Source organism: Saimiri boliviensis, chromosome X (genome assembly GCF_048565385.1).
Source record: "Saimiri boliviensis isolate mSaiBol1 chromosome X, mSaiBol1.pri, whole genome shotgun sequence".
In the NCBI taxonomy this organism is placed as follows: domain Eukaryota; kingdom Metazoa; phylum Chordata; class Mammalia; order Primates; family Cebidae; genus Saimiri; species Saimiri boliviensis.
Genome location: NC_133470.1, coordinates 49,952,785 through 49,976,455, shown reverse-complemented (window position 1 = coordinate 49,976,455; position 23,671 = coordinate 49,952,785). Strand labels below are relative to the sequence as shown.

Genomic DNA, 23,671 nt, shown 5'->3' with positions numbered 1-23,671 from the left:
CACACCCCCTGCAATGTGACTTCACAGCTCCTCCCATCAAAAAGTGGTATCTATTTCCCCACTTCTTAAATCTAGGCTGGTCTTATGAATTGCTTTAGCTAGTACAGCACTGAAAAACTAAACTTGCACCAGTTCTAAGCCTAGGCTCAAGGGACCTTTCATGCTTCCAACTCACTATCTTGGACACTTGCAACAAATATGGAAACAAATCCAGGTTTGCATGCTGGAAGATGAAAGACACATGGCTCAGTTGTTCTCCATGACTGTGGCTGTCAGCTAGCCTACTACCAAACAGTGAGCGAGGTTGTCCTAGACCAGTTAGCCCCTAGATGACCTGCCAGCTAACCACAGGTGCTTGAACCAGCCTATCTGAGGTCAGGTGAGCCTGCCCAGGCCAGAAGAACTGATCGGGTGACCTGCAGACTCGTAAGCTAAATAAATACTGATTGATTCATTTAAAAAAAAAAAAAAAAAAAACTCCCAGGCTAAATGTGTGTGTTTGTATAAGATTCTCAAAATGACAAAATTTTAAGGATGGAAAACAGGTAAGTGGTCTCTCAGGGTGAGGAAAGGTAGGGAGAAGGTGCACATAACTGTAAAGGGATAGCATATCTGTATGGTGATGAATAGTGGCAGTAATTACACCAATCTAAATATGTAGGAAAATGACATATAAATATACATACACACCCCATCAAAATCAATTTTCTAGGTTTGATCATGTAAGTACATAAAATTTAAGCATTTGGGGAAATTGGGTGCAGGTAACATGGTACTTCTATATTACTTTTACAATTGTCTATGATTTTATAATTACTTTAAAATTAAAAATTAAACTACTGATTCATGCAACAGTACAGATTAATCTAATGTACATTTTGCTAAGTGAAACAGGCAGATCCAAAAGGATCCATGTATTGCCATATACTAGCAATACAAAATTAGAAATTTTAAAAAAATTTTTTTGAGAAATTAAAAACTTTTTTTTTTTAATAAGATGGGGTTTCACCATGATGGCCAGGCTGGTCTTGAACTCCTGACCTCAGGTGATCCACCTCAGACTCCCAAAGTGCTAGGATTACAGGCATGAGCCACCGCACCCGGCCGAGAAATTAAAAACTTTTAAGGGACGATTTACAATAGCACAAAAGCTAGTTATAAATCTAACAAAGTACGTGTAGAATCTCCTGAAAACTACAAAAGATTTATGACAGATATCAGAGATATAAATAAATGGAGAGGCTGAGAGCAATGTCTCACATCTGTAATCCCAGCACCGTGGGAGGCTGAAGCAGGAGGATCATGTGAGGACAGGAATTTGAGAACAGCCTGGACAACATAGTGAGACCTCATCTCTACAAAAAATTTAAAAATGAGTCAAGTGTGGTGACACATGCCTATAGTCCTATCTACTTAGACAGCTAAAGCAAGTTTGAGGTTACAGAGCTGTGATCACATCACTGCACTCCACTCCAGACTGGGCAACAGAGCAAGACTTTCTCCCTAAAAATACTTTTTAAATAAAAATGGATGGACAGGCATGGTGGCTCACACCTGTAATCCCAGCACTTTGCGAGGCCAAGGCGGGCAAATCATTTGAGGCCACGCGTTCGAGGTCAGCCTGGCCAACACGGTGAAACTCTGTCTCTACCAAAAATACAAAAATTAACCAGGCATGGTTGCAGGCGCCTGTAATCTCAGCTACTCAGGAGGCCGAGGCACAAGAATTACCTGAACCTGGGAGGCAGAGGCTGCAGTGAGCTGAGATTGCACCGCTGCACTCCAGCCTGGGTGGCAGAGTGAGACTCTGTCTCAAAAATAAATAAATAAATAAATGATAAAACAAAAAATAAAGGGAGAGATACATGTTTATGGGTTAAAAGACTCGATGTTGTTAAGATGGCAGTTCTCCCCAAGTTGGTTTAGAGTTTCAACATAATCTCAATAAAAATTCCAGCAGGAGCCGGGCGCGGTGGCTCACGCCTGTAATCCCAGCACTTTGGGAGGCCGAGGCGGGTGGATCACGAGGTCGAGAGATCGAGACCATCCTCGTCAACATGGTGAAACCCCGTCTCTACTAAAAATACAAAAAATTAGCTGGGCATGGTGGCACGTGCCTGTAATCCCAGCTACTCAGGAGGCTGAGGCAGGAGAATTGCCTGAACCCAGGAGGCGGAGGTTGCGGTGAGCCGAGATCGCGCCATTGCACTCCAGCCTGGGTAACAAGAGCGAAACTCCGTCTCAAAAAAATAAAAAATAAAAAATTCCAGCAGGATTTTTTGTAGATATCCTCAAACTGATTCTAAAATGTATATGGAAAAACAACAAAATAGAATAGCCAAAACGATTTTGAATCAAAATAACAAAATTAAAGAATTCACACTATTTAATATCATGACTTACCAAAAAGTATAGTGTGGTATTGATGAAAGGACAGATGATACAATAGATATTTCAGATTCAGAAAGAACAATGATACAATAGAGATTTCAGAAATAGACCCACATGAATATTGTCAATTGATTTTTGAGAAAAGTGAAAAGGCAATTCAATGGAGAAAGGATAGTCTTTTTTTAAATAGTGCTGAAAAAATTGGGATTGCAAACACACACATTTTATAAGAAAAAAATTTTTTTGAGACAGAGTCTCACTCTGTTGCCCAGGCTGAAGTGCAATGGCGTGATCTCAGCTCACCACAACCTCCACCTCCCAGGTTTAAGCAATTCTCCTGCCTCAGCTTCCTGAGTAGCTGGGACTACAGGCACAGACTACCATGCCCAGCTAATTTTTGCGTTTTTAGTAGAGATGGGCTTTCACTATGTTGACCACGCTGGTCTTGACCTCCTGACCTCATGATCTGCCCACCTTGGCCTCCCAAAGTGCTAGGATTACAGGCATGAGCCACCACACCCAGCTAAAAGAAAAATCTTTAATCTAAACCTCACCATTTAGCTCTGTATGGAGGCTTATGCCTATAATCCCAGCACTTTGGGTGGCTGAGGCAGGAGGATCTCTTGAGCCCAAGAGTTTAAGACCAAGACCAGCCTGTGCAACATAGCAAGACCTCACCGCCACAAAAATAAAAATAAAAATAAATTAGCCAGGTGTGGTTGTGCATGCCTGTGGTGCCAACTACTTGGGAGGGAGGGAGGAGGATGGCTGGAGCCCGGGAGGTCAACTGCCCCACTTCACTCCAGCCTGAGAGGCAGAGCAAGACGCTAACTCAAAAACTTACACTAAATTAATTTTAAAACCTTACAATTTATGTAAGAAATCAAAATGGTAACAGACTTAACTTTTAAATATAACGTTATAGAACTTTAGGGAAAAAATAGGAGAATATCATTGTGACTTTAGGTAAAGTAAAGACAGATTTCTGAGACAGAATGCCAAAAACACAATTCATATAAAAATGATAAAGTTCAACAAAATTTAAAACCTTTGCTCCATGACAGACATAGTTAAGAGAATAAAAAGCAAGACACAGACTTAGAGAATATATATTCAAATCACATATAAGACAAAGGACATATAGGTAGAATATATAAAGAATTCACAAAACTAAGTAACAAAACAACCTATGTTTTAAAAAAAGCCAAATACTTAATCAGATCCTTCTTTATAGAATACGTATGAATGTCAAATAAGAACATGAAAAGCCAAACATCATTAGTCATGAGAGAATTGCATATTCAAACCACAATAAGATACTATTACAGAACTATTAAAATGGGTAAGGTTTAAAAAAAAAAAAAAGGACATTAATATCAGTTAGTGCTGGAGAAGATGCAAACTGGAACTCCATACATTTCTGCAGTTTCCAATAACAGAGAATATATACTTACTCTGTAACCCAGAAATCCAAACTATAGGCATTTACCAAATGGAATACAAATTCCACCATCTGTGACATCATAAGTAAACCTGGAGCACGTGATGCTAAGTAAAACTGTTTAGACACAGAAAGACAAATACTGCATGATCTCACTTCTAAGTGAAATCTTAAAAGTCAAACTCTTGGCCGGGCGCGGTGGCTCAAGCCTGTAATCCCAGCACTTTGAGAGGCCGAGACAGGTGGATCACAAGGTCAAGAGATCGAGACCATCCTGGTCAACATGGTGAAACCCCGTCTCTACTAAAAAATCCAAAAAAATTAGCTGGGCATGGTGGCGCGTGCCTATAATCCCAGCTACTCAGGAGGCTGAGGCAGGAGAATTGCCTGAACCTGGGAGGCGGAGGTAGCGGTGAGCCGAGATCGCGCCATTGCACTCCAGCCTGGGTGACAAGCGAAACTCCATCTCAAAAAAAAAAAAAAAAAAAAAAAAAGTCAAACTCTTAGAAACTGTAGAAAGGTGGTTACTAGAGGCTAGAGGTGGTGAAGAAAATGGGAAGATGTTGGTCAAAAGGTACAAACTTGTAGTTACAGTATGAATAATTTCTGGAGATCTATGGTACAGCATGATGACTATAGTTAATAATAATGTATTGTATATTTTAAATTTGCTATGAGAGACCTTGAATATTCTCAGCAAACAAAAAAAAAGTTCCTATGTGAGATGATGTTAATTAGCTGAATTGTGATAATCATTTCACAATGGATATGCGTATCAAAGCACCACACTGTACACCTTGAATGTATACAAGTTTTACTTGTCAATTACACTTCAAAAGTTGGGGTGGGAGAAGGTGGAATACTATTCAGTCTAAATGGAAGAAGACTGTGAACTGTTACAACATGGATGAACCTTGAAAACATTACGCTAAGTGAAATAAGCCAGTTGCAAGAACAGAAATATTCTATGATTCCACTTATTTGAGATATGTGAAATTCTTAAAGATAGACAGCAAAAGGGTGGTTACCAAGGACTGGAGGGAAAGGAGAATGGGGAGCTAGTGTTTAGAGGGTACAGAGTTTCATTTGGTAAAGATGAAAAAGCTCTGGAGATAGACGCAGTGATGATTCAAAACAATGTGAGTGAACTCAATGTCACTGAACTGTCCTCCTAAAAATGGTTAAAATTGTAAATTTTATGTTACATAGCTTTTACCACAACAAAAAAGAAGGGGGGAAAAAGGGGGTAGAGAAACACAAAACACATGAGGTATATAGAAACAAATAATGTAATGGCATATGTAAATTCAACTATATCAACAATATATAAAATATAAAAAAGGCCAGGCATGGTGGCTCAAGCCTATAATCCCAGCACTTTGGGAGGTTGAAGCAGGCGGATCACCTGAGGTCGGGAATTCAAGACCAGCCTGACCAACATGGAGAAACCCTGTCTCTACTAAAAATACAAAACATTAGCCGGGTGTGGTGGCACGTGCCTATAATCCCAGCTACTCAGGAGGCTGAGGCAGAAGAATCACTTGAACCTGGGAGGCGGAGGTTGAGGTGAGCCAAGATCACGCCATTACACTCCAGCCTGGGCAATAAGAGCAAAACTCCGTTTCAAAAAAAAAAAAAAAACCTTAAATAACTTGAAAAATATAAACACATTCCTTAGAAAAACACAAATTTCCAAAACTAACTCAGGAAGAAAGACAATAAATACAAAATCTGATAGAAATTGTAGGCCGGGCACGGTGGCTCACACCTGTAATCCCAGCACTTTGGGAGGCCGTGGCGGGTGGATCACGAGGTCAAGAGATCGAGACCATCCTGGTCAACATGGTGAAACCCCGTCTCTACTAAAAATACAAAAATTAGCTGGGCGTGGTGGCATGTGCCTGTAGTCCCAGCTACTCAGGAGGCTGAGGCAGGAGAATTGACTGAACCCAGGAGGTGGAGGTTGCAGCTAGCTAAGATCGCACCACTGCCCTCGAGCCTGGCACCTGGTGACAAAGCAAGACTCTATCTCAGAAAAAAAAAAAAAAAAAAGGCAAAATTCACAGGGCCTGGAATAAAATTAAAGATTACTGGTCAAGCAAAAAAAAAAAAAAAAGGCAGAAAAATATGACCCATAATGAAAATAATCAAACAAAACTGACTAAGAACTTCCAAAGATGTTAGAATTAGCAGAGAAGTACATTAAACATTTGTTATCTATATTCCATATGTTCAAACAGGTAAATACAGGAATAAAAAATATTTTTAAACACCCAAATTTGGCTGAGCGCAGGGTGGCTCACGCCTATAAGCCCAGCACTTTGGGAGGCCGAGGTGGGCAGATCACGAGGTAGAGTTCAAGACCAGCCTGACCAACATGGTGAAACCCCATCTCTACTAAAAATACAAAAATTAGCTGGGCCTGGTGGCAAATGCCTGTAATCCCAGCTACTCAGGAGGCTGAAGCAGGAGGATCACTTGAACTTGGGAGACCAAGGTTGCACTGACCTGAGATCATGCCACTGCACTCCAACCTGGGTGACAGAGTGAGACTCCATCTCAAAAAAAAAAAAAAAAAAAAAAAAAAAACACTCAAATTTAATTTCTAGAGATGAAAACTACAATGTCTGAATTGAAGAAACACCCTGGAGAGATTAACAGCACACTAGACAATGCAGAAAACAGATTTGCGAACTTAAAGGCATAAAATAGGAACTACTCAAAATAAAACACAGAGAGGAAAAAATACAAAAAATGCAAAGAACATCAATGATCTGTGGGACAACTTCAGGTAGCTTAAAATAGGTAACTGGAGTCCCTGAAGGAGGAAAGCAGGGGAAGAGAAAAAAAAAATGATTAATGGCCAAAACTTTCCAAATTTGATGAACTCGATAAACCTAATTATCCAAGAAGTTGAATAAACTCCAAGCAGAAAACCATAAAAGAAAAAAAACCCACCAAGGCACATTATAATTACATTGCTCAAAAGTGATAAAGATTGAGAAACATATTATCTATTGAAGAAACAAATTAGGATGACATCAGATGTCTCAAGCCAAGTGCACTGGTACATACCTATAATCTCAGCTGCTCAGAAGGCTGAGGTGGGAAGACTGCTTGAGCCCAGGAATTTGAGACCAGCCTGGGTAACCTAGCAAGACGCTGTCTCAAAAAAAGGCCAAGTGCAGTGGCTCACCTAAGACCAGGAGTTCGAGACCAGCCTGGCCAAGATGGTGAAACCCCATCTCTACTAAAAATATAAAAAACTTAGCAGGGCATGGTGGCGTGTGACTGTATTCCCAGCTACTTAAGAGGCTGAGGCAGGAGAACTGCTTGAACCTGGAAGGTGGAGGTTCCAGTGAGCTGAGATTGTACCATTGCACTCCAGCCTGGGCAATGGAGCAAGACTATCTTAAAAAGAAAACAATTAGGATGACATCTTACAAAGAACATAATTGAGAAGACCATGAAACAATGCTTTTGAGGTACTGAAAGACAAAAACTATCAACTTAAAATTCTATATGTAGCAAAAATATCTTTCAAAGATGAGGGCAAAAAAATATATTCAGACATACAAAAGTTGAATTAATTCACTGCCCAACAGACTCACAATGCAAAAACTGTTAAAGTTCTTCAGGCAGAAAGAAAATGATACCTTATAGAAGTCTCAGGTAGGTGCAGTGGCTCACGCCTGTAATCCCAGCACTTTGGGAGGCCAAGGCAGGTGGATCACGAGATGAGGAGTTCAAGACCAGCCTGGCCAGCATGGTGAAACCCCATCTCTACTAAAAATAGAAAATATTAGCAGGGCGTGGTGGCACACACCTGTAGTACCAGCTACTTGGGAGGCTGAGGCAGGAGAATTGCTTGAACCCAGGAGGCGGAGGTTGCGGTGAGCCGAGATCGCGCCATTGCACTCCAGCCTAGGTGACAGAGTGAAAGTCCATCTCGAAAATAAAAAATAAAAAAGAACCTCAACTATACAGATCATAGAAGAAAACAGGGTAAAGGCCTCATGACACTGGATTAAACAATGATTTCTTGGATATGACATTAAAATTATAAGCTAAAAAGGAAAAATTGGATTTAATAAAAATTAAAAATTATACATTGAAGGACATAATCAATAGAATGAAAAGGCAGCCCACAGAATGGAGGAAAATATTTGCAAGTCATTACCAGATAAAGGATTAATATCCAGAAAATAAATATATAAGGAACTCCTACAACTAAACAACAATAAAATGATCCAATTAAAAAATGGGCAACTTTTTTCTCTTTGAGCGCGGGGCGCCGTTAGCGTACGCTCTCTCTTTCTGCTGCTCCCCAGCTCTCGGATACAGCAGACGTCATGGGTTTCGGAGACCTGAAAAGCCCCACCGGCCTCCAGGTGCTCAACGACTACCTGGCGGACAAGAGCTACATCGAGGGGTATGTGCCATCACAAGCAGATGTGGCAGTATTTGAAGCAGTGTCTGGCCCACCGCCTGCCGACTTGTGTCATGCCCTACGTTGGTATAACCACATCAAGTCTTATGAAAAGGAAAAGGCCAGCCTGCCAGGAGTGAAGAAAGCTTTGGGCAAGTATGGTCCTGTGGATGTGGAAGACACTACAGGAAGTGGAGCTACAGATAGTAAAGATGATGATGACATTGATCTCTTCGGATCTGATGATGAGGAGGAAAGTGAAGAAGCGAAGAGGCTAAGGGAAGAACGTCTTGCACAATATGAATCAAAGAAAGCTAAAAAACCTGCACTTGTTGCCAAGTCTTCCATCTTACTGGATGTGAAACCTTGGGATGATGAGACAGATATGGCAAAATTAGAGGAGTGTGTCAGAAGCATTCAAGCAGACGGCTTAGTCTCGGGCTCATCTAAACTAGTTCCGGTGGGATATGGAATTAAGAAACTTCAAATACAATGTGTAGTTGAAGATGATAAAGTTGGAACAGATATGCTGGAGGAGCAGATCACTGCTTTTGAGGATTATGTCCAGTCCATGGATGTGGCTGCTTTCAACAAGATCTAAAATCCATCCTGGATTATGGTATTTAAATAAAAGCTTGAAAGGTTAAAAAAAAAAAAAAAATGGGCAAAGATGAGATCTCTCCAAAGAAGAGATACAAATGGCCAAAAAAACACATGAAAAGATGCTCCACATCACTTACTAGCAGGGGATTGCGAACCACCACCACAATGAGATACCACTTCACACCCATTAAGATGGCTATTTTTTATTAAAAAAAAAAAAAGGAAAAGAAAAGAAAAGAAAGAAAAAGAAAGTAACGAGTGTTGATGAGGATGTGAAGAAATTTGAATTTTTGTGCAACGTTGGTGGGAAGGTAAGATGCTGCAGCCACTCTGGAAAACAGTATGGAGACTTCTCAAAAAAAATTCATAGAATTACCATATGATCCAGCAATTCCACTTCTGCGTATATACCAAAGGAATTGAAAGTAGGCGGGGCGTGGTGGCTCACGCCTGTAATCCAAGCACTTTGGAGGCCAAGGCGGGCGGATCACCTGAGGTCGGGAGTTCAAGAGCTGCCTGACCAACGTGGTGAAACCCCGTCTTTAAAAAAAAAAAAAAAAAAAATTGAAAGTAGTGACTTGAAGAGAGATTTGCAGCTGGGCGTGGTAGCTCCCTCCTGTAATCCCAGCACTTCGGAGAGTTGAGTCAGGAGGATCACTTCAGTCCAGAAGTTTAAGACCAGTTTGGGCAACATAGGGTGATTCTGTCTCTACAAAAATTTGTTTTGAAAATTAGCCAGGCATGGGGGCACATGCCTGTGGTCCCAGCTACTCAGGAGGCTAAAGTGGGAGGTTTGCTTGAGCCCAGGAGGTCAAGGCTACAGTGAGCTATGCTCACACCACTGTATCCCAGCCTGGGTGACAAAGTGAGATCCTGTCTCACAAAAAAAAAAAAAGGGGAGAGCCGGGCGCGGTGGCTCAAGCCTGTAATCCCAGCATTTTGGGAGGCCGAGGTGGGTGGATCACGAGGTCGAGAGATTGAGACCATCCTGGTCAACATGGTGAAACCCCGTCTCTACTAAAAATACAAAAAAAATTAGCTGGGCATGGTGGCGCGTGCCTGTAATCCCAGCTACTCAGGAGGCTGAGGCAGGAGAATTGCCTGAACCCAGGAGGCAGAGGTTGCGGTGAGCCGAGATCGCGCCATTGCACTCCAGCCTGGGTAACAAGAGCGAAACTCCGTCTTCAAAAAAAAAAAAAAAAAAAAAAAAGGGAGAGATCTGCATACACATCTTCATAACAGCATTTTCACAATAGCCAAATGGTAAAAGCAACACATATGTCCACCAGAGGATGAATGGATAAATGTGGTTTATACATGCAATAGAATAATGCCCAGCATTAAAAAGAAAAGAAATTCTGGCACAGGCTACAACACAGATTAACCTTGAATACATTATGCAAAGTGAAATAAGCCAGTCACAAAAAGATAAATATTATATGATTCCACTATATGACTACCAGAGTATTGAAATTCGGAGACAGAAAGTAGCATGGTAGTTGCCAGAGGTTGTGGGGAGAAGAGAATGGGAGGTTATTGTTTAATAGGTAGTTTTGGTTATGCAAGATATAAATCATTCTGCCATAAAGACACATGCACACATACATTCACTGTAGCACTATTCACAATAGCAAAGACATGGTATTGACCTAAATGTCTATCAAGGACAGACTGGATAAAGAAAATGTGGTATATATGCACCATGGAATACTATGAAATCACAAAAAAGAACAAGATCCTGTGTTTTGCAAGAACACAGACAGAGCTAGAGGCTATTATCCTTAGCAAACTAATGCAGGAACAGAAAATAAATACTACATGTTTCTCATAACCTATAAGTGGGAACTAAATGATGAGAACTCATGAACACAAATAAGGGAAGAGACACTGGGGTCTATTTGAGGGTGGAGAGTGGGAGGAAGAAGAGGAGCAGAAAAAATAACCATTGGGTACTAGGCTTAGTACTTGGGTGATAAAATAATCTGTACACTAAAACCCCATAACATGAGTTTACCTATATAACAAACCTGCACATGTACCCCCAAACCTAAAAGTTAAATTAAAAAATAAAAATTTTTAAGAGTTCTGAAGATGGATTGTTACCGAGACAAGCTCAGCTGTAGAGACCCCACCCAGGCGGCACTGAAGGAGTTAAGCAGCAGACACCCAGATAGAAGAGCAAAGTTGGACCATTCGGGGGTCAACAGCCTTCGGGGTCAACAGCCTTCGGAGCTGAGAGCCTCAGGGGGCTGATTACACCAGGCTGAGGGCCTCGAGCAGACTCTGACCCACAGAGTTAATTCTCTCTGAACAGGTGTTTTGTTTTGTTTTTTTTTGTTTTTTTGTTTTTTTGTTTTTTTTTGAGACGGAGTTTCACTCTTGTTACCCAGGCTGGAGTGCAATGGCGCGATCTCGGCTCACCGCAACCTCCGCCTCTTGGGTTCAGGCAATTCTCCTGCCTCAGCCTCCTGAGTAGCTGGGATTACAGGCACGAGCCACCATGCCCAGCTAATTTTTTGTATTTTTAGTAGAGACGGGGTTTCATCATGTTGACCAGGATGGTCTCGATCTCTTGACCTCGTGAGCCACCCGCCTCGGCCTCCCAAAGTGCTGGGATTACAGGCTTGAGCCACCGCGCCCGGCCCCTGAACAGGTGTTTATTATTAACAAACAGGTGTTCTGTGCTTTCTCATAGACCCAAGATTAACTAGGTAGGCAGCTGGTGCCTGCTTACCACTGATCAAGATCAAACTAGAAAGTATTCTCCACGAGGGAGCCCCGGGGGCAGGGTCACATATCCCACGCTTAAAGAATTGTTTTAACTGGTGGACAATATATATATATATACCAGGTGTCCCCAAACTTTTTACACATTGGACCAGTTCACTGTCCCTCAGACTGTTGGAGGGCCGCCACATACTGTGCTCCTCTCACTGACCACCAATGAAAGAGGTGCCCCTTCCTGAAGGGCGGCGTGGGGCCGGATAAATGGCCTCAGGGGGCCGCAGTTTGGGGACGCCTGACATATACCGTTTTGCTACTTTAGAATGCCCCAAGCTGCCTTCCACTTGGGGGAGAAGGTGGCTACGTTTTCCTTGCCATCTTTCTTCTTAGCAAACAATATAATTTTATCATACACTCCGCATTGCTCAGCAGATTGTGGTGATGGTTGCACAATAATGCACTTAGTGCGAATGAAATGAGCACTTAAAAATGGTTAAGATAGGCCGGGCACAGTGGCTCACGCCTATAATCCCAGCATTTTGGGAGGCCAAGGTGGGCAGATCACGAGGTCAGGATATTGAGACCAGCCCGACCAACATGGTGAAACCTGTCTCTACTAAAAATACAAAAAATTAGCTGGTCGTGGTGGCGTGCGCTTGAAATCCCAGCTACTCGGGAGGCTGAGGCAGGAGAATTGCTTGAACCCAGGAGGTGGAGGTTGCAGTGAGCTGAGAATTGCACCACTGCACTCCAACCTGGGTAACGGAGTGAAACTCTGCCTCAAAAAAAAAAAAAAAAAAAAAAAAAAAAACTTGTATCCAGCATAGAATCCTCAAAATCCAAAAATAATAAAACGACCCAATACAAAAATATGCAAGAGATGTGAAACTTTGCTAAAGAAGACATGTAGACAGCAAATAAGCACATAAAATATGTTCAAATCATTAGAGAATGCATATAAAAACCATACCTATTAGTATACCTAATGTCAAAAAAACTGGGCGGGCATGGTGGCTTACACCTGTAATCCTAGCACTTTGGGAGACCAAGATGGGAGGAGCACTTGAGGCCAGGCGTTCAAGACCAGCCTGGTCAACACAGTGAGACACCATCTCTAGTTAAATGTTACAGAGAAAAAATTTTTTTTTTAATTTAAAAATAAAAAAATAGCCAGGCGCGGTGGCTCAAGCCTGTAATCCCAGCACTTTGGGAGGCCGAGGCAGGTGGATCACGAGGTCAAGAGATCGAGACCATCCTGGTCAACATGGTGAAACACCATCTCTACTAAAAATACTAAAAATTAGCTGGGCATGGTGGCGTGTGCCTGTAATCCCAGCTACTCAGGAGGCTGAGGCAGGAGAATTGCCTGAACCCAGGAGGCGGAGGTTGCGGTGAGCCGAGATCGCACCATTGCACTCCAGCCTGGGTAACAAGAGCGAAACTCCGTCTCAAAAATAAATAAATAAATAAATAAACTGATACCACCAAGTACTAGACAGGATGTGGAACTGAAACTTTCATACTGATGGGAATGTGAAACGATACAGCCACTTTGAAAAACAGTTTAGCAGTTACTTAAAATGTCAAACATATGCTTACCATATATCCCAGCAATCCAACTCTAAGTATTTACTATAGATAAATGAAAACACAAAAAGTTACATGTGAATGTTTATAGCAGCTTTACTCGTAATTGTCCAAAACTGCAAAGAACCTAAACATCCTTCAACTGGGGAATAAACAGTAGTAAATCCACACAATGGAGTGACTCAGAAATAAGAACTATTGATATAGTGAGGAACATGGATGAATCTCAAATGTATTACTCATAGCAAAAGAAGTCGCTCTCTAAATGCTACATACCATATAATTTCACTTATATAACATTCTTCAAAAGACAAAAATATATGGCCAGACACAGTGGCTCACGCCTATAATCCCAGCACTTTGGGAGGCCGAGTTTAGTGGATCACTTGAGGTCAGGACTTTGAGACCAGCCTGGTCAACGTGGTGAAACTCCACCTCTACTGAAAACACAAAAATTAGCCAGATGTGGTGACGGGTGCATGTAGTCCCAGCTACTCAAGAGCCTGAGGCAGGAGGATCGCCTGAATCCAAGAGGTGTAGGTTGCAGTGAGCCGAGATCGCGCCACTGCACGGCTTGGGTAACAGAGCAAGACTCTGTCTCAAAAAAAAAAAAAAAAAAAAAAAGACAAAAATATAAGAGCAAAGAAAAAGGCTGGGTGTGGTGACTCACACTTATAATCTCAGCACTTTGGGAGGCCGAGGTGGGTGGATCACAAGGTCAGGAGTTCAAGACCAGCCTGGCCAACATGGTGAAACCCTGTCTCTACTAAACATACAAAAATTAGTTGGAGCCGGGCGCGGTGGCTCAAGCCTGTAATCCCAGCACTTTGGGAGGCCGAGGCGGGTGGATCACGAGGTCGAGAGATCGAGACCATCCTGGTCAACATGGTGAAACCCCGTCTCTACTAAAAGTGCAAAAAATTAGCTGGGCATGGTGGCACGTGCCTGTAATCCCAGCTACTCAGGAGGCTGAGGCAGGAGAATTGCCTGAGCCCAGGAGGCGGAGATTGCGGTGAGCCGAGATCGCGCCATTGCACTCCAGCCTGGGTAACAAGGGCGAAACTCCGTCTGGAAAAAAAAAAAAAAATTAGTTGGGCATGGTAGCAGGCACCTGTAATCCCAGCTACGCAGGAGGCTGAGGAGGAGAATCGCTTGAACTTGGGAGACAGAGGTTGCAGTGAGCGGAGATCATGCCACTGCACTCCAGCCTGGGGTGACAGAGCTAGACTTCATCTCAAAACAAAAAATAAAGAACAAAATAAAAAACAGTGATTGCTAGGGGTTGGGTGTAGGGGACAGGTTTTGACTGTAAAGTAGCAGGAATGAATTCGGTTCAATGGACTCACAGTTCCAAATGGCTGGGGAGGCCTCACAATCATGGCAGAAACAGGGAAGGGCTAAGAGGACTGTTCTGTACCTTGGTTGCATTGGTGGTTACCCAACTCTACACATTTATCAAAGCTTTACAGAACTGTACACCAGAGTGAATTTTACTGTAAATGTTTCTAATTTTTACAACATGAAGGCATAAAATAAGCCTACTTATTATATGATTCTATCGAGATGACATTCATCTAAAGCAAAACTATAGGGGTAGAAAATGAATCAGTGGTTGGCAGAATCTGAGGGTTGAGGGTAGGAGTTGATGACAAAAGAGCCCAGAGAGTTTTGGGGGTGATGCAACTGTATTTCTATTGTGGCGGAGGGTCACTCCTGTATTATGTTTGTACAAACTCACATAACTAAAACTATAAAGAGTGAGCTTTACTATATGTAAATTATACCCTAATTGTTTTGAAAAATAAAGGGAAAAAGTTAAATTGCTTCTTAAAAAAAAAAAAAAAAAGAACAGATATGCTGTAGGTACAGAATCTGCGTCCCATAGTCTTTTTTTCTTATTTTTTCCCCTGAGACAGTCTCCCTCTGTTGCTCAGGCTGGAGTGCAATGGCAATCTCGGCTCAATGAAGCCTCTACCTCCCAGGCTCAAGAAATCCTCCTGCCTCAGCCCCAGATAGCTGAAACTACACGCATGAGCCACCATGCCCACCTAATTTTTGTATTTTTTTGGTAAAGACGAGGTTTCGCCATATCACTTAGGCTGGTCTTGAACTCCTGACCTCAAGTGATCTGCCTGCCTCGGCCTCCCAAAGTGCTGGGATGACAAGTGAGAGCCACCACACCTGGCCTGCAGTGCCAAACTCTTACCGTCATGACTACTTTAGTTCTGCTTGATTTTGGCCAAAGTATGTTCCCATGCTGTTTCTTACCCATTTAGATACTTCTAATATTTACCTCCTAGAACTTCTCCACTACAGATGGGGACACCTCCTGATGAACCCTAAGTTGAAAATTACAATGGGTTTATCAAGAAGTAGCCCCATCATATGTAGAGGTGCATTCTGAATGTATACTGCTTTTCCACCAAAAATTCTATATCAAACCACCAAAAGTTGGGGACTGTCTGTATTTTAAATGCTAAATTATAAAATGCTGTATGGTCACAAAATGGCCTTAGCTGTCCTGGTATGGAATTTTTCAATATGACACGATTACATACCAGGAGAGTTAAATGAGACAGTGTGAAGTAAGTTGTAGCCTATTCAAAAGGACAGAGTGTAGTTTTAGCAAGACACAAAAAACTAGTTGTTTAAGAAACTAAAGAGTTTTTTAAACCAAAAAAGAGAAAATGCATTGAAAGGACTTGAAAACAGAGACTGGCACAAAGTAGGGGCTTAATCAATGTTCCTTTGTTAAGGAGGCGGTACAATGTAGAGGAAAGGGCCCGCACAGGGTTTTAATCACTTGGGTTCCCATTGTAGCCCCACTGCTTAATACACCCACTTGGGTCTGGCCATCCTGCCAACTTTTTTTTTCTAGATGGCGTCTCACCCAGGTTATAGTGCAGTGGCGTGATCTCGGCTCACTGCAACCTCCGCCTCCTGAGTTCAAGCGATTCTCCTGCCTCAGCCTCCTGCATAACTGGGATCACAGGTGTGCCACCACACCCAGCTAACTGTTTATATTTTTAGTAGAGATGAGGTTTCACCATGTTGGCCAGGCTGGTCTCGAACTCCTGATCTCAGGTGATCTGCTTACCTCGGCCTCCCAAAGTGCAGGGATTACAGGCGTGAGCCACCATGCCCGGCCAATGTTCTGAGATTACTTCTTTTTTTCATATGGGGAGATGAATCCCTTACTAGCAGAGCTGTACTGAGGGTTCGAGGTGCTAATGGGTCTCCAGTGCTTGATGCAGTTTGTACTCAACAAATACATGATTCTCTCCTTTGGTGGCCCCTGAATACAAGAGTGGTCTATACTTCCCTGCTTGAACAGCCCGCAGCCAATGGCGCTCCAGTCCTTGTCACATGGTTCTGCTCTCAGGATGTAAATTAGGAGGCGCCAGCTTGAGAGGCAGAGGCAAAGGCAAGGTTAAGATGCAGCTGTGGGGCTGGGTGCAGTGACTCACGCCTATAATCCCAGTACTTTGGGAGGCTGAGGCAGATGGATCACCTGAGGCCAAGAGTTTGAGACCACCCTGGCCAACATGGTGAAACATTATCTCTACTAAAAATACAAAACTTAGCCAGGCATGGCGGCGGGCACCTGTCATCCCAGCTACTCAGGAGGCTGAGGCAGGAGAATCACTTGAACCCAGGAGACAGGTTGCAGTGAGCCAAGATCATGCCATTGCACTCCAGCCTGGGCAACAGAGCCCAAAAAAAAAAAAAAAGAGGTACAGCCATGGGTCAAAGGATGGCATGGAAGTTTGGGGTAGATGTCCAAGACTGCAGAGTAATAGTATGCCTACCCACTTCAAATATGTTGACTCAAGCAGATTGCTGGGAACTGAAATCGTGGGCAAAACCCCCGAAAACACCCTGGCAAAGTCAGAAGATTCTGTTCAGTTGCAATCATCTACCCCAGTCCCTTTCTGAGGGCCTCTGGCACTGCTTGGGCTCACTGCCCTTGTCTGATGAGGTAGGATCTCCCAGAGGAGATAGCTAATTATACTTTAACGAGGTGACTTACAGACACTGGACAAGGAGTTGGCTGGTACACTCCCATCTATAGCAGCTCTCTCAAGGCTGCAGTCTGCAAATAAATGGTACCAGAACCCTCTTGAGGTTCATGGAATTCAAATGCTGGTGCAATAGGAGATATGGTCACACGAGGGCAGGGTCTGGCCAGAGTACTTCAGTTAAAGGGATTCCTCCAATTCACTATCTGCCCAGAAATGCCCCAACATGGGGCTTGCCCCTAAAGCCTCCCTACTAACAGGTGCCTTGTTTTCTGTTCATGCCAACAGGGTAGTGCTTACCACAATCAGCACAAGCCAGGCTTGTTTGTTCTCTTCATCCCTCTGCCCTATCCCTAGACCCTTCCAGAGACACAGGAGGCTCATTACTTTCTCCTTCCTCTCACTGCCACCCACGTGAAGACCTATGGACTTGGAAGGAAGATAGATGGCCCAAAGCTCACTACAGGAATGTCTTGCCACTGAAATCTCCTGTGGGGTGGTAAAGAAATCATCACCCTCCCCCAGGGACCCCCAGGTCCACCAGCAGCCTAACCTCTAGTGGCATATTCACCTGTCTAAGAGAGTTTTGTGGGAGGTCAGCCCTCAAGCAGCCCAATCTATAAGGTGGCACCCCAAGGTGAGGGATAAATTGTTAGCACCTGAGCTCTGCTGAGATTTCTTTTATTTCTCTTATAAAACAGAGTAGGGGTTAAATAGAGGGTATTGGATTTGGCAGCTGCAGCCCCTTGGGACTCTTTTTTTTTCTTTAGGATGGAGTTTCATTCTTGTTGCCCAGGCTGGACTGCAATGGCACCATCTCGGCTCACTGCAACTTCCAACTCCTGGGTTCAAGCAATTCTCCTGCCTCAGCCTCCCAAGTACCTGGGATTACAGACGCCCACCACTACACCATTTTTTTTTGTATTTTTAGTAGAGACAGTGTTTCATCATGTTGGCCAGGCTGGTCTCGACCTGATCTCAGGTGATCCGCCTGCCTCAGCCTCCCAAAGTACTGGGATTACAGGCCTGAGCCACCGTGCCTAGCCGGGACTCTTTTTACCAGAGGTGGGGGAGAAGACACATAGTGGGGGAAGTGTTCTTTTAATATGTAGGTGCTTCAGGGAGAACCAAACTATCTCATTGGTATTCCCCCCGTACCACTGGAACTGGTGCTTGGAGCGGAAGGGAAGTGAGATCAGTCGATTAGTCACCAACACCATCATCACCATTGGCAGAGAGGTCGAGAGCAGACATCATGGAATCAGACAGCTTGCTGGCAATTTTATCTGCAAATAGAGAAATATAAGCAATCTTTTGGTGGCTGACTTGCCACCAGGAGGCCTGCTGATGCTGGCCTACATCTACCTTGGTCTGCACTAAGCTCCTGAACTGGCTCACTTACCCGCAAACACTAAACAAAACTGGCGCGTGTTGGAAGCCACTGCTCAGCTTCACACACAGACAATCCATTTTTCTATCTGTAAAATGGATTAGGCCAACATAGCTTCTGTCTCAGGGTTTCAGCCTCACTGGGCTCTACGTATTTTTGTCCAAATACCAAAGCAGTAATTTTCTTTGACTGTGTCAAACTTAGCGCTCTACCATTACCCTCAAAACAAAGCTCTCACAGCAAAGGACAGCATGGCCGTAGGGGCTCTGAGCCTGAATGTTCATCATGCACAACTCCCATCCTCTAGACACACTCTTGTTATTCCTCAGGATGCCCCTCAGACTTCACCTCCTCCAGGAGGCCTTCTCTGATCACCTCTATCCAACGACCATCCCCAGGCTCAGTCAGCTTCCCTCATTGTGCTTGCTGGGTCTTCAAAGTGATTACTATGTGCTTGTGCTGCCAAGGTCTGTTTTCTCATTTCCTCCCAACTCCCTAATAAGACTAGGAGTTCAAGGACCATTCATTTGAATTCCCAGGACTCAGTGTGGGGCCAGGCCAAGAGGGAATGTCTGATTGTGTATGTTTGGTTTCAGAACGCAATCTAGTTCAAAGAATAGGGCTGATGGGTCAATCGACCCTAAGTCTGTATTTTGGCTCCATCAACTACTAGATGTCTTACCTTCGATGTGTCACTTAATGTCTCTGGACCACAGTTTTCTCACTTATCAAATGAGGGTAAAACTTTTGCAATGAGTTAGTAAAAAAAAGCACACCGCCCGGGCGCAGTGGCTCAAGCCTGTAATCCCACACTTTGGGAGGCTGAGGCGGGTGGATCACGAGGTCAAGAGATCAAGACCATCCTGGTCAACATGGTGAAACCCCGTCTCTACTAAAAATACAAAAAATTAGCTGGGCATGGTGGCGCATGCCTGTAATCCCAGCTACTCAGGAGGCTGAGGCAGGAGAATTGCCTGAACCCAGGAGATGGAGGTTGCAGTGAGCCGAGATCACGCCATTGCACTCCAGCCTGGGTAACAAGAGCAAAACTCCATCTCAAAAAAAAAAAAAAGCACACCATGGAAACCCGAATGGGCCAGCTACACAATGGACCACCATTAAAATGAGGGAAAGTAGTTCTTTTGTGTATTGATGTAGACATATCCCTAAGATATACTGAGTGGAAAAATGATAGGGCAAAGCCATGTGTCCAGTAGATTGGCATTTGAGTAGAAAAAGAGAACAAAGAATATATAGATAATTGCCTGTGTACCTATCTCAGGAAAGACACAAGAAACTAACTGGTTGACTAGGGGTCAGTCTGGGTGACTAGGGGATGCGAGAGATTTTACTGTATATCCTCTTGTACCTTTAGGATTTTGAGTATACTGCCTATTGATAAAGCAAAAATTATGCATACCCTGCAAGCTACCTAACACATAGAGAGTACCTGATAAATAAATGCTGGTTATTTGATACATAGACTAGGCAGGCCAGTGGTTCTCCCAGTGTGATCCCCAGAGAAATAGCATCAGCTAGGAACCTGTTAGAAATACAAATCCTAACAGGCACCAAAGAAGGCATACTAATTAGAAACTGAGTGAAGGGTCCAAAAATCTGTATGTTAACAAACCCTCCAGGGAATCCTGTTGCCAGCTGAAGTTTGAGAACCACTGTGCTACTAGTTGACCCTCCTAGCTCATTCCTGCCCTCAACCCTAGACTGGAGCTGGACACAGAGAGATACTCATTCAGGAGCCCCAGTCAAGATCTCAGGTGGGGCTGGCGGTGGTGGCTCACATCTGTAATCATAGCACTTTGGGAGGCCAAGGCAGGTGGATCACCTGAAGTCAGGAGTTTGAGACCAGCCTGGCCAACATGGCGAAACCCTGGCTCTACTAAAAATACAAAAATTAGCCAGGCAAAGTGGCAGGTGCCTGTGATCCCAGCTACTCAGGAGACTGAGTCAGGAGAATCACTTGAACCCGACAGGCAGAGAGAAGATCCCAGGTAGGGATGGTCAGGAGCTCCCACCTGCACGTTTCTGCATCTTCTTCTTATTCTTCAGGGCGGATGCCAGAGCCTGGCCCTGTTGTAGGGGATCCGTCTCCATGATCCTCTGCAGCACTGGGCGGCGGTCCACTGAGCAGACATCCACCATATTGTTGTTCTTAGGGTGGTGATTCACATTGCGTTTAGCCCACCCCATCTGATGACGGTTTGGATTGGTGCAATACCCAGTGAGATCTCCAATCTAGGGAGAGAGAGAAAACATAACGATGAGGTCTTGACCCCAAGAGAACCTCCAAAGACTTCTGCAGAAAAGTCAGGAACACAGGCTTGGGTAAGAACAGGAGCCTGGAACCATGTAGAACTAGGCTCCAATTCTGGCCCCACAACACTCCAGCAGGTGCTTAATTAACTCTCAGCCTCAGTTTCCTCATCTGTCAAATGAAGGGTAGATAAGGGGTAGTTGGTATGGCTTTTACAAGAATATAAAGAAAAGGCAGAGTTGCTTGATCAATGACAATTGGTATTACAGTGATTCCCTGATTAACTGACCCTTCAAGGTCCTACTCAATTAAAAAACACTTTTAGGCCGGGCGCGGTGGCTCAAGCTTGTAATCCCAGCACTTTGGGAGGCCGAGGCGGGTGGATCACGAGGTCGAGAGATCGAGACCATCCTGGTCAACATGGTGAAACACCGTCTCTACTAAAAATACAAAACATTAGCTGCGCATGGTGGCACATGCCTGTAATCCCAGCTACTCAGGAGGCTGAGGCAGGAGAATGGCCTGAACCCAGGAGGCGGAGGTTGCGGTGAGCCGAGATTGCGCCATTGCACTCCAGCCTGGGTAACAAGAGCGAAACTCCGTCTCAAAAAAAAAAAAAAAAAAAAAAAAAAAAAAAAAACACTTTTCGAGGCCTGACACAGTGACTCATGCCTGTAATCCCAGCACTTTGGGAAGCCAAGGCAGGCAGATCACTTGAGGACAAAAGTTTGAGACCGGCCTGGCCAAGATGCTGAAACCCCATCTCTACTAAACACACAAAATTAGCTGGGCACAGTGGCAGACGGCTGTAATCACAGCTACTCAGGAGGCTGAGGAGGAGAATCATTTGAACCTGAGGGCAGAGGTTGCAGTGAGTCGAGATTGTGCCACTGCACTCCAGCCTGGGCAACAGAGCAAGATTCCATCTCAAAATAAAAAATGATACAGGAAAATATACAGTTTATATGCAAATAACATGCCATTTTATAGAAGGGACTGGAGTGTTGGCAATTTTGGTATCTTCAGGCTGTCCTGGAACCAATACCCCGTGGAGACCAGGGGACAACTGTAATTTACTATGTCATATTCATCTAACAAACACATCCACGGTGTCCCTGAGTCTTAGCCATAGGCCCAGGAATACACACATTTGTGAGACACTTGCCTCCTCCTAAACAGTCACTGTGTCACATGCAAACTCTGCTGTGAAAACATACACATACAAAGACCTCTGCACCCTCCCTTCCAGGGTCACACAGGCAGGTGGAGGTTGCAGTGAGCTAAGATCATGCCACTGCACTCCAGCCTGGGTGACAGAGTGAGACTCCATCTCGAAAAAAAAAAAATTAGCTAGGAGGCCAGGCTCGGTGGCCCACGCCTGTAATCCTAGCACTTTGGGAGGCTGAGGCAAGCGGATCACTTGAGGTCAGAAGTTCAAGACCAGCCTTGCCAAAATGGTGAAACCCTATCTCTACTAAAAATACAAAAATTAGCTGGGCGTGATCAGGGGCGCCTGTACCAGCTACTTGGGAGGCTGAGGTAGGAGAATCACTTGAACCCAGGAGGTGCAGGTTGCAGTGAGCCAAGATTGCACCACTGCACTCCAGCCTGGGCGACAGAGCAAGACCCTGCCTAAAAAAAAAAAAAAAAATTAGCTGGGCATGGTGGCTTGCATCTGTAATCCCAGGCACTTGGGAGGCTGAGGTAGGGGGACTGCTTGAGCCCAGGAGGCAGAGGCTGCAGTGAGCCAAGATCACACCACTACACTCCAGCCTGGGTGCCAGAGCAAGACCCTGTCGTAAAAAAAAAAAAAAAAAAAAAAAAAAAAATCTGACACCTACTTTGTGTCCAGCTCTGTGTGAAGCAATGCTGGAGACAGAGAAATGAGTGACACATTTCCATCTTTTTTTTTTTTTTTTTTTTTTGAAACAGACTCTCACTCTGTCACCCAGGCTGGAGTGCAGCAGTGTGATCTTGGCTCACTGCAGCCTCCGCCTCCCGGGTTCAAGCGATTCCCCTGCCTCAGCCTCCCAAGTAGCTGGGATTACAGGCACACATCACCAGACCTGGCTAATTTTTTGTATTTTTAGTAGAGATGGTGTTTCACCATGTTGGTCAGGCTGGTCTCAAACTCCTGACCTCAGGTGATCCACCCACCTTGGCCTCCCCAAGTGCTGGAATTACAGGTGCCAACCACCACACCCGGCCTCAGTTCCATCTTCAGAAAACAACCTGGCTAAAGAAGATAGAAAGATTTTTTATTTTTTGAGACAGAGTCTCGCTCTGTTGCCCAGGCTGGAGTGGTGCACTGGCGCAATCTCGGCTCACTGCAACCTCTACCTCTCAGCTTCAAGTGATTCTCCTGCCTCAGCCTCCTGAGTAGCTGGGACTATAGGCACACGCCACCACATCTGGCTAATTTTTGCATTTTTAGTAGAGACAGAGTTTTACCATGTTGGCCAAAGTGGTCTCGAACTCCTGGCCCCATGATCCGCCCATCTCGGCCTCCCAAAGTGCTGGGGTTACAGGCGTGAGCCACCGCACCCAGCTGAAGATACAACGATCTATACCACAAATCGGAGTATGGTAACTGCCCATTAGAAACATGAAGGATGAGAAATGCCAGATACAGTATGTACCTAAAGTTAAATTTTAAAATTAAAAAACAAAAAAAGAAACATGAAGGAGGAGTGACTGAGAAGTAAGGGATGATAGTGGTGGTCAACACACTACTAATGGGGAGGGGTCATTCCTGACTGAACACTGGAAAAACATAGAGCATACCTGAGTACCAAGAGTGGTGTCTGTTTCTGGC

The 23,671-nt window shown here is 44.1% G+C and overlaps 2 protein-coding genes across 8 annotated transcripts in view; one reads left to right on the top strand and one right to left on the bottom strand.

The window, feature by feature from the left end:
- Positions 1-23,671, bottom strand: part of GNL3L (G protein nucleolar 3 like) — a 96,494-nt gene that overhangs the window by 40,956 nt on the left and 31,867 nt on the right. For 5 of the 7 annotated variants that reach the window (XM_074391827.1, XM_039475703.2, XM_074391826.1 and 2 more), the window contains exons 15-16: positions 20,618-20,837; positions 18,353-18,480 (exon numbers count right to left, since the gene is read on the bottom strand). In XM_074391827.1, coding sequence (XP_074247928.1) covers positions 18,398-18,480; positions 20,618-20,837 — 303 coding nt within the window. In that variant the 3' untranslated portion in view covers positions 18,353-18,397. The other 2 variants (XM_039475704.2, XM_039475705.2) reach the window with 2 other exon arrangements.
- LOC101053533 (elongation factor 1-beta) lies at positions 8,108-8,933 on the top strand. The gene has a single exon (XM_003945111.4). It carries the CDS (start codon positions 8,185-8,187, stop codon positions 8,860-8,862), a length of 678 nt encoding a protein of 225 aa, XP_003945160.2. The 5' UTR covers positions 8,108-8,184; the 3' UTR covers positions 8,863-8,933.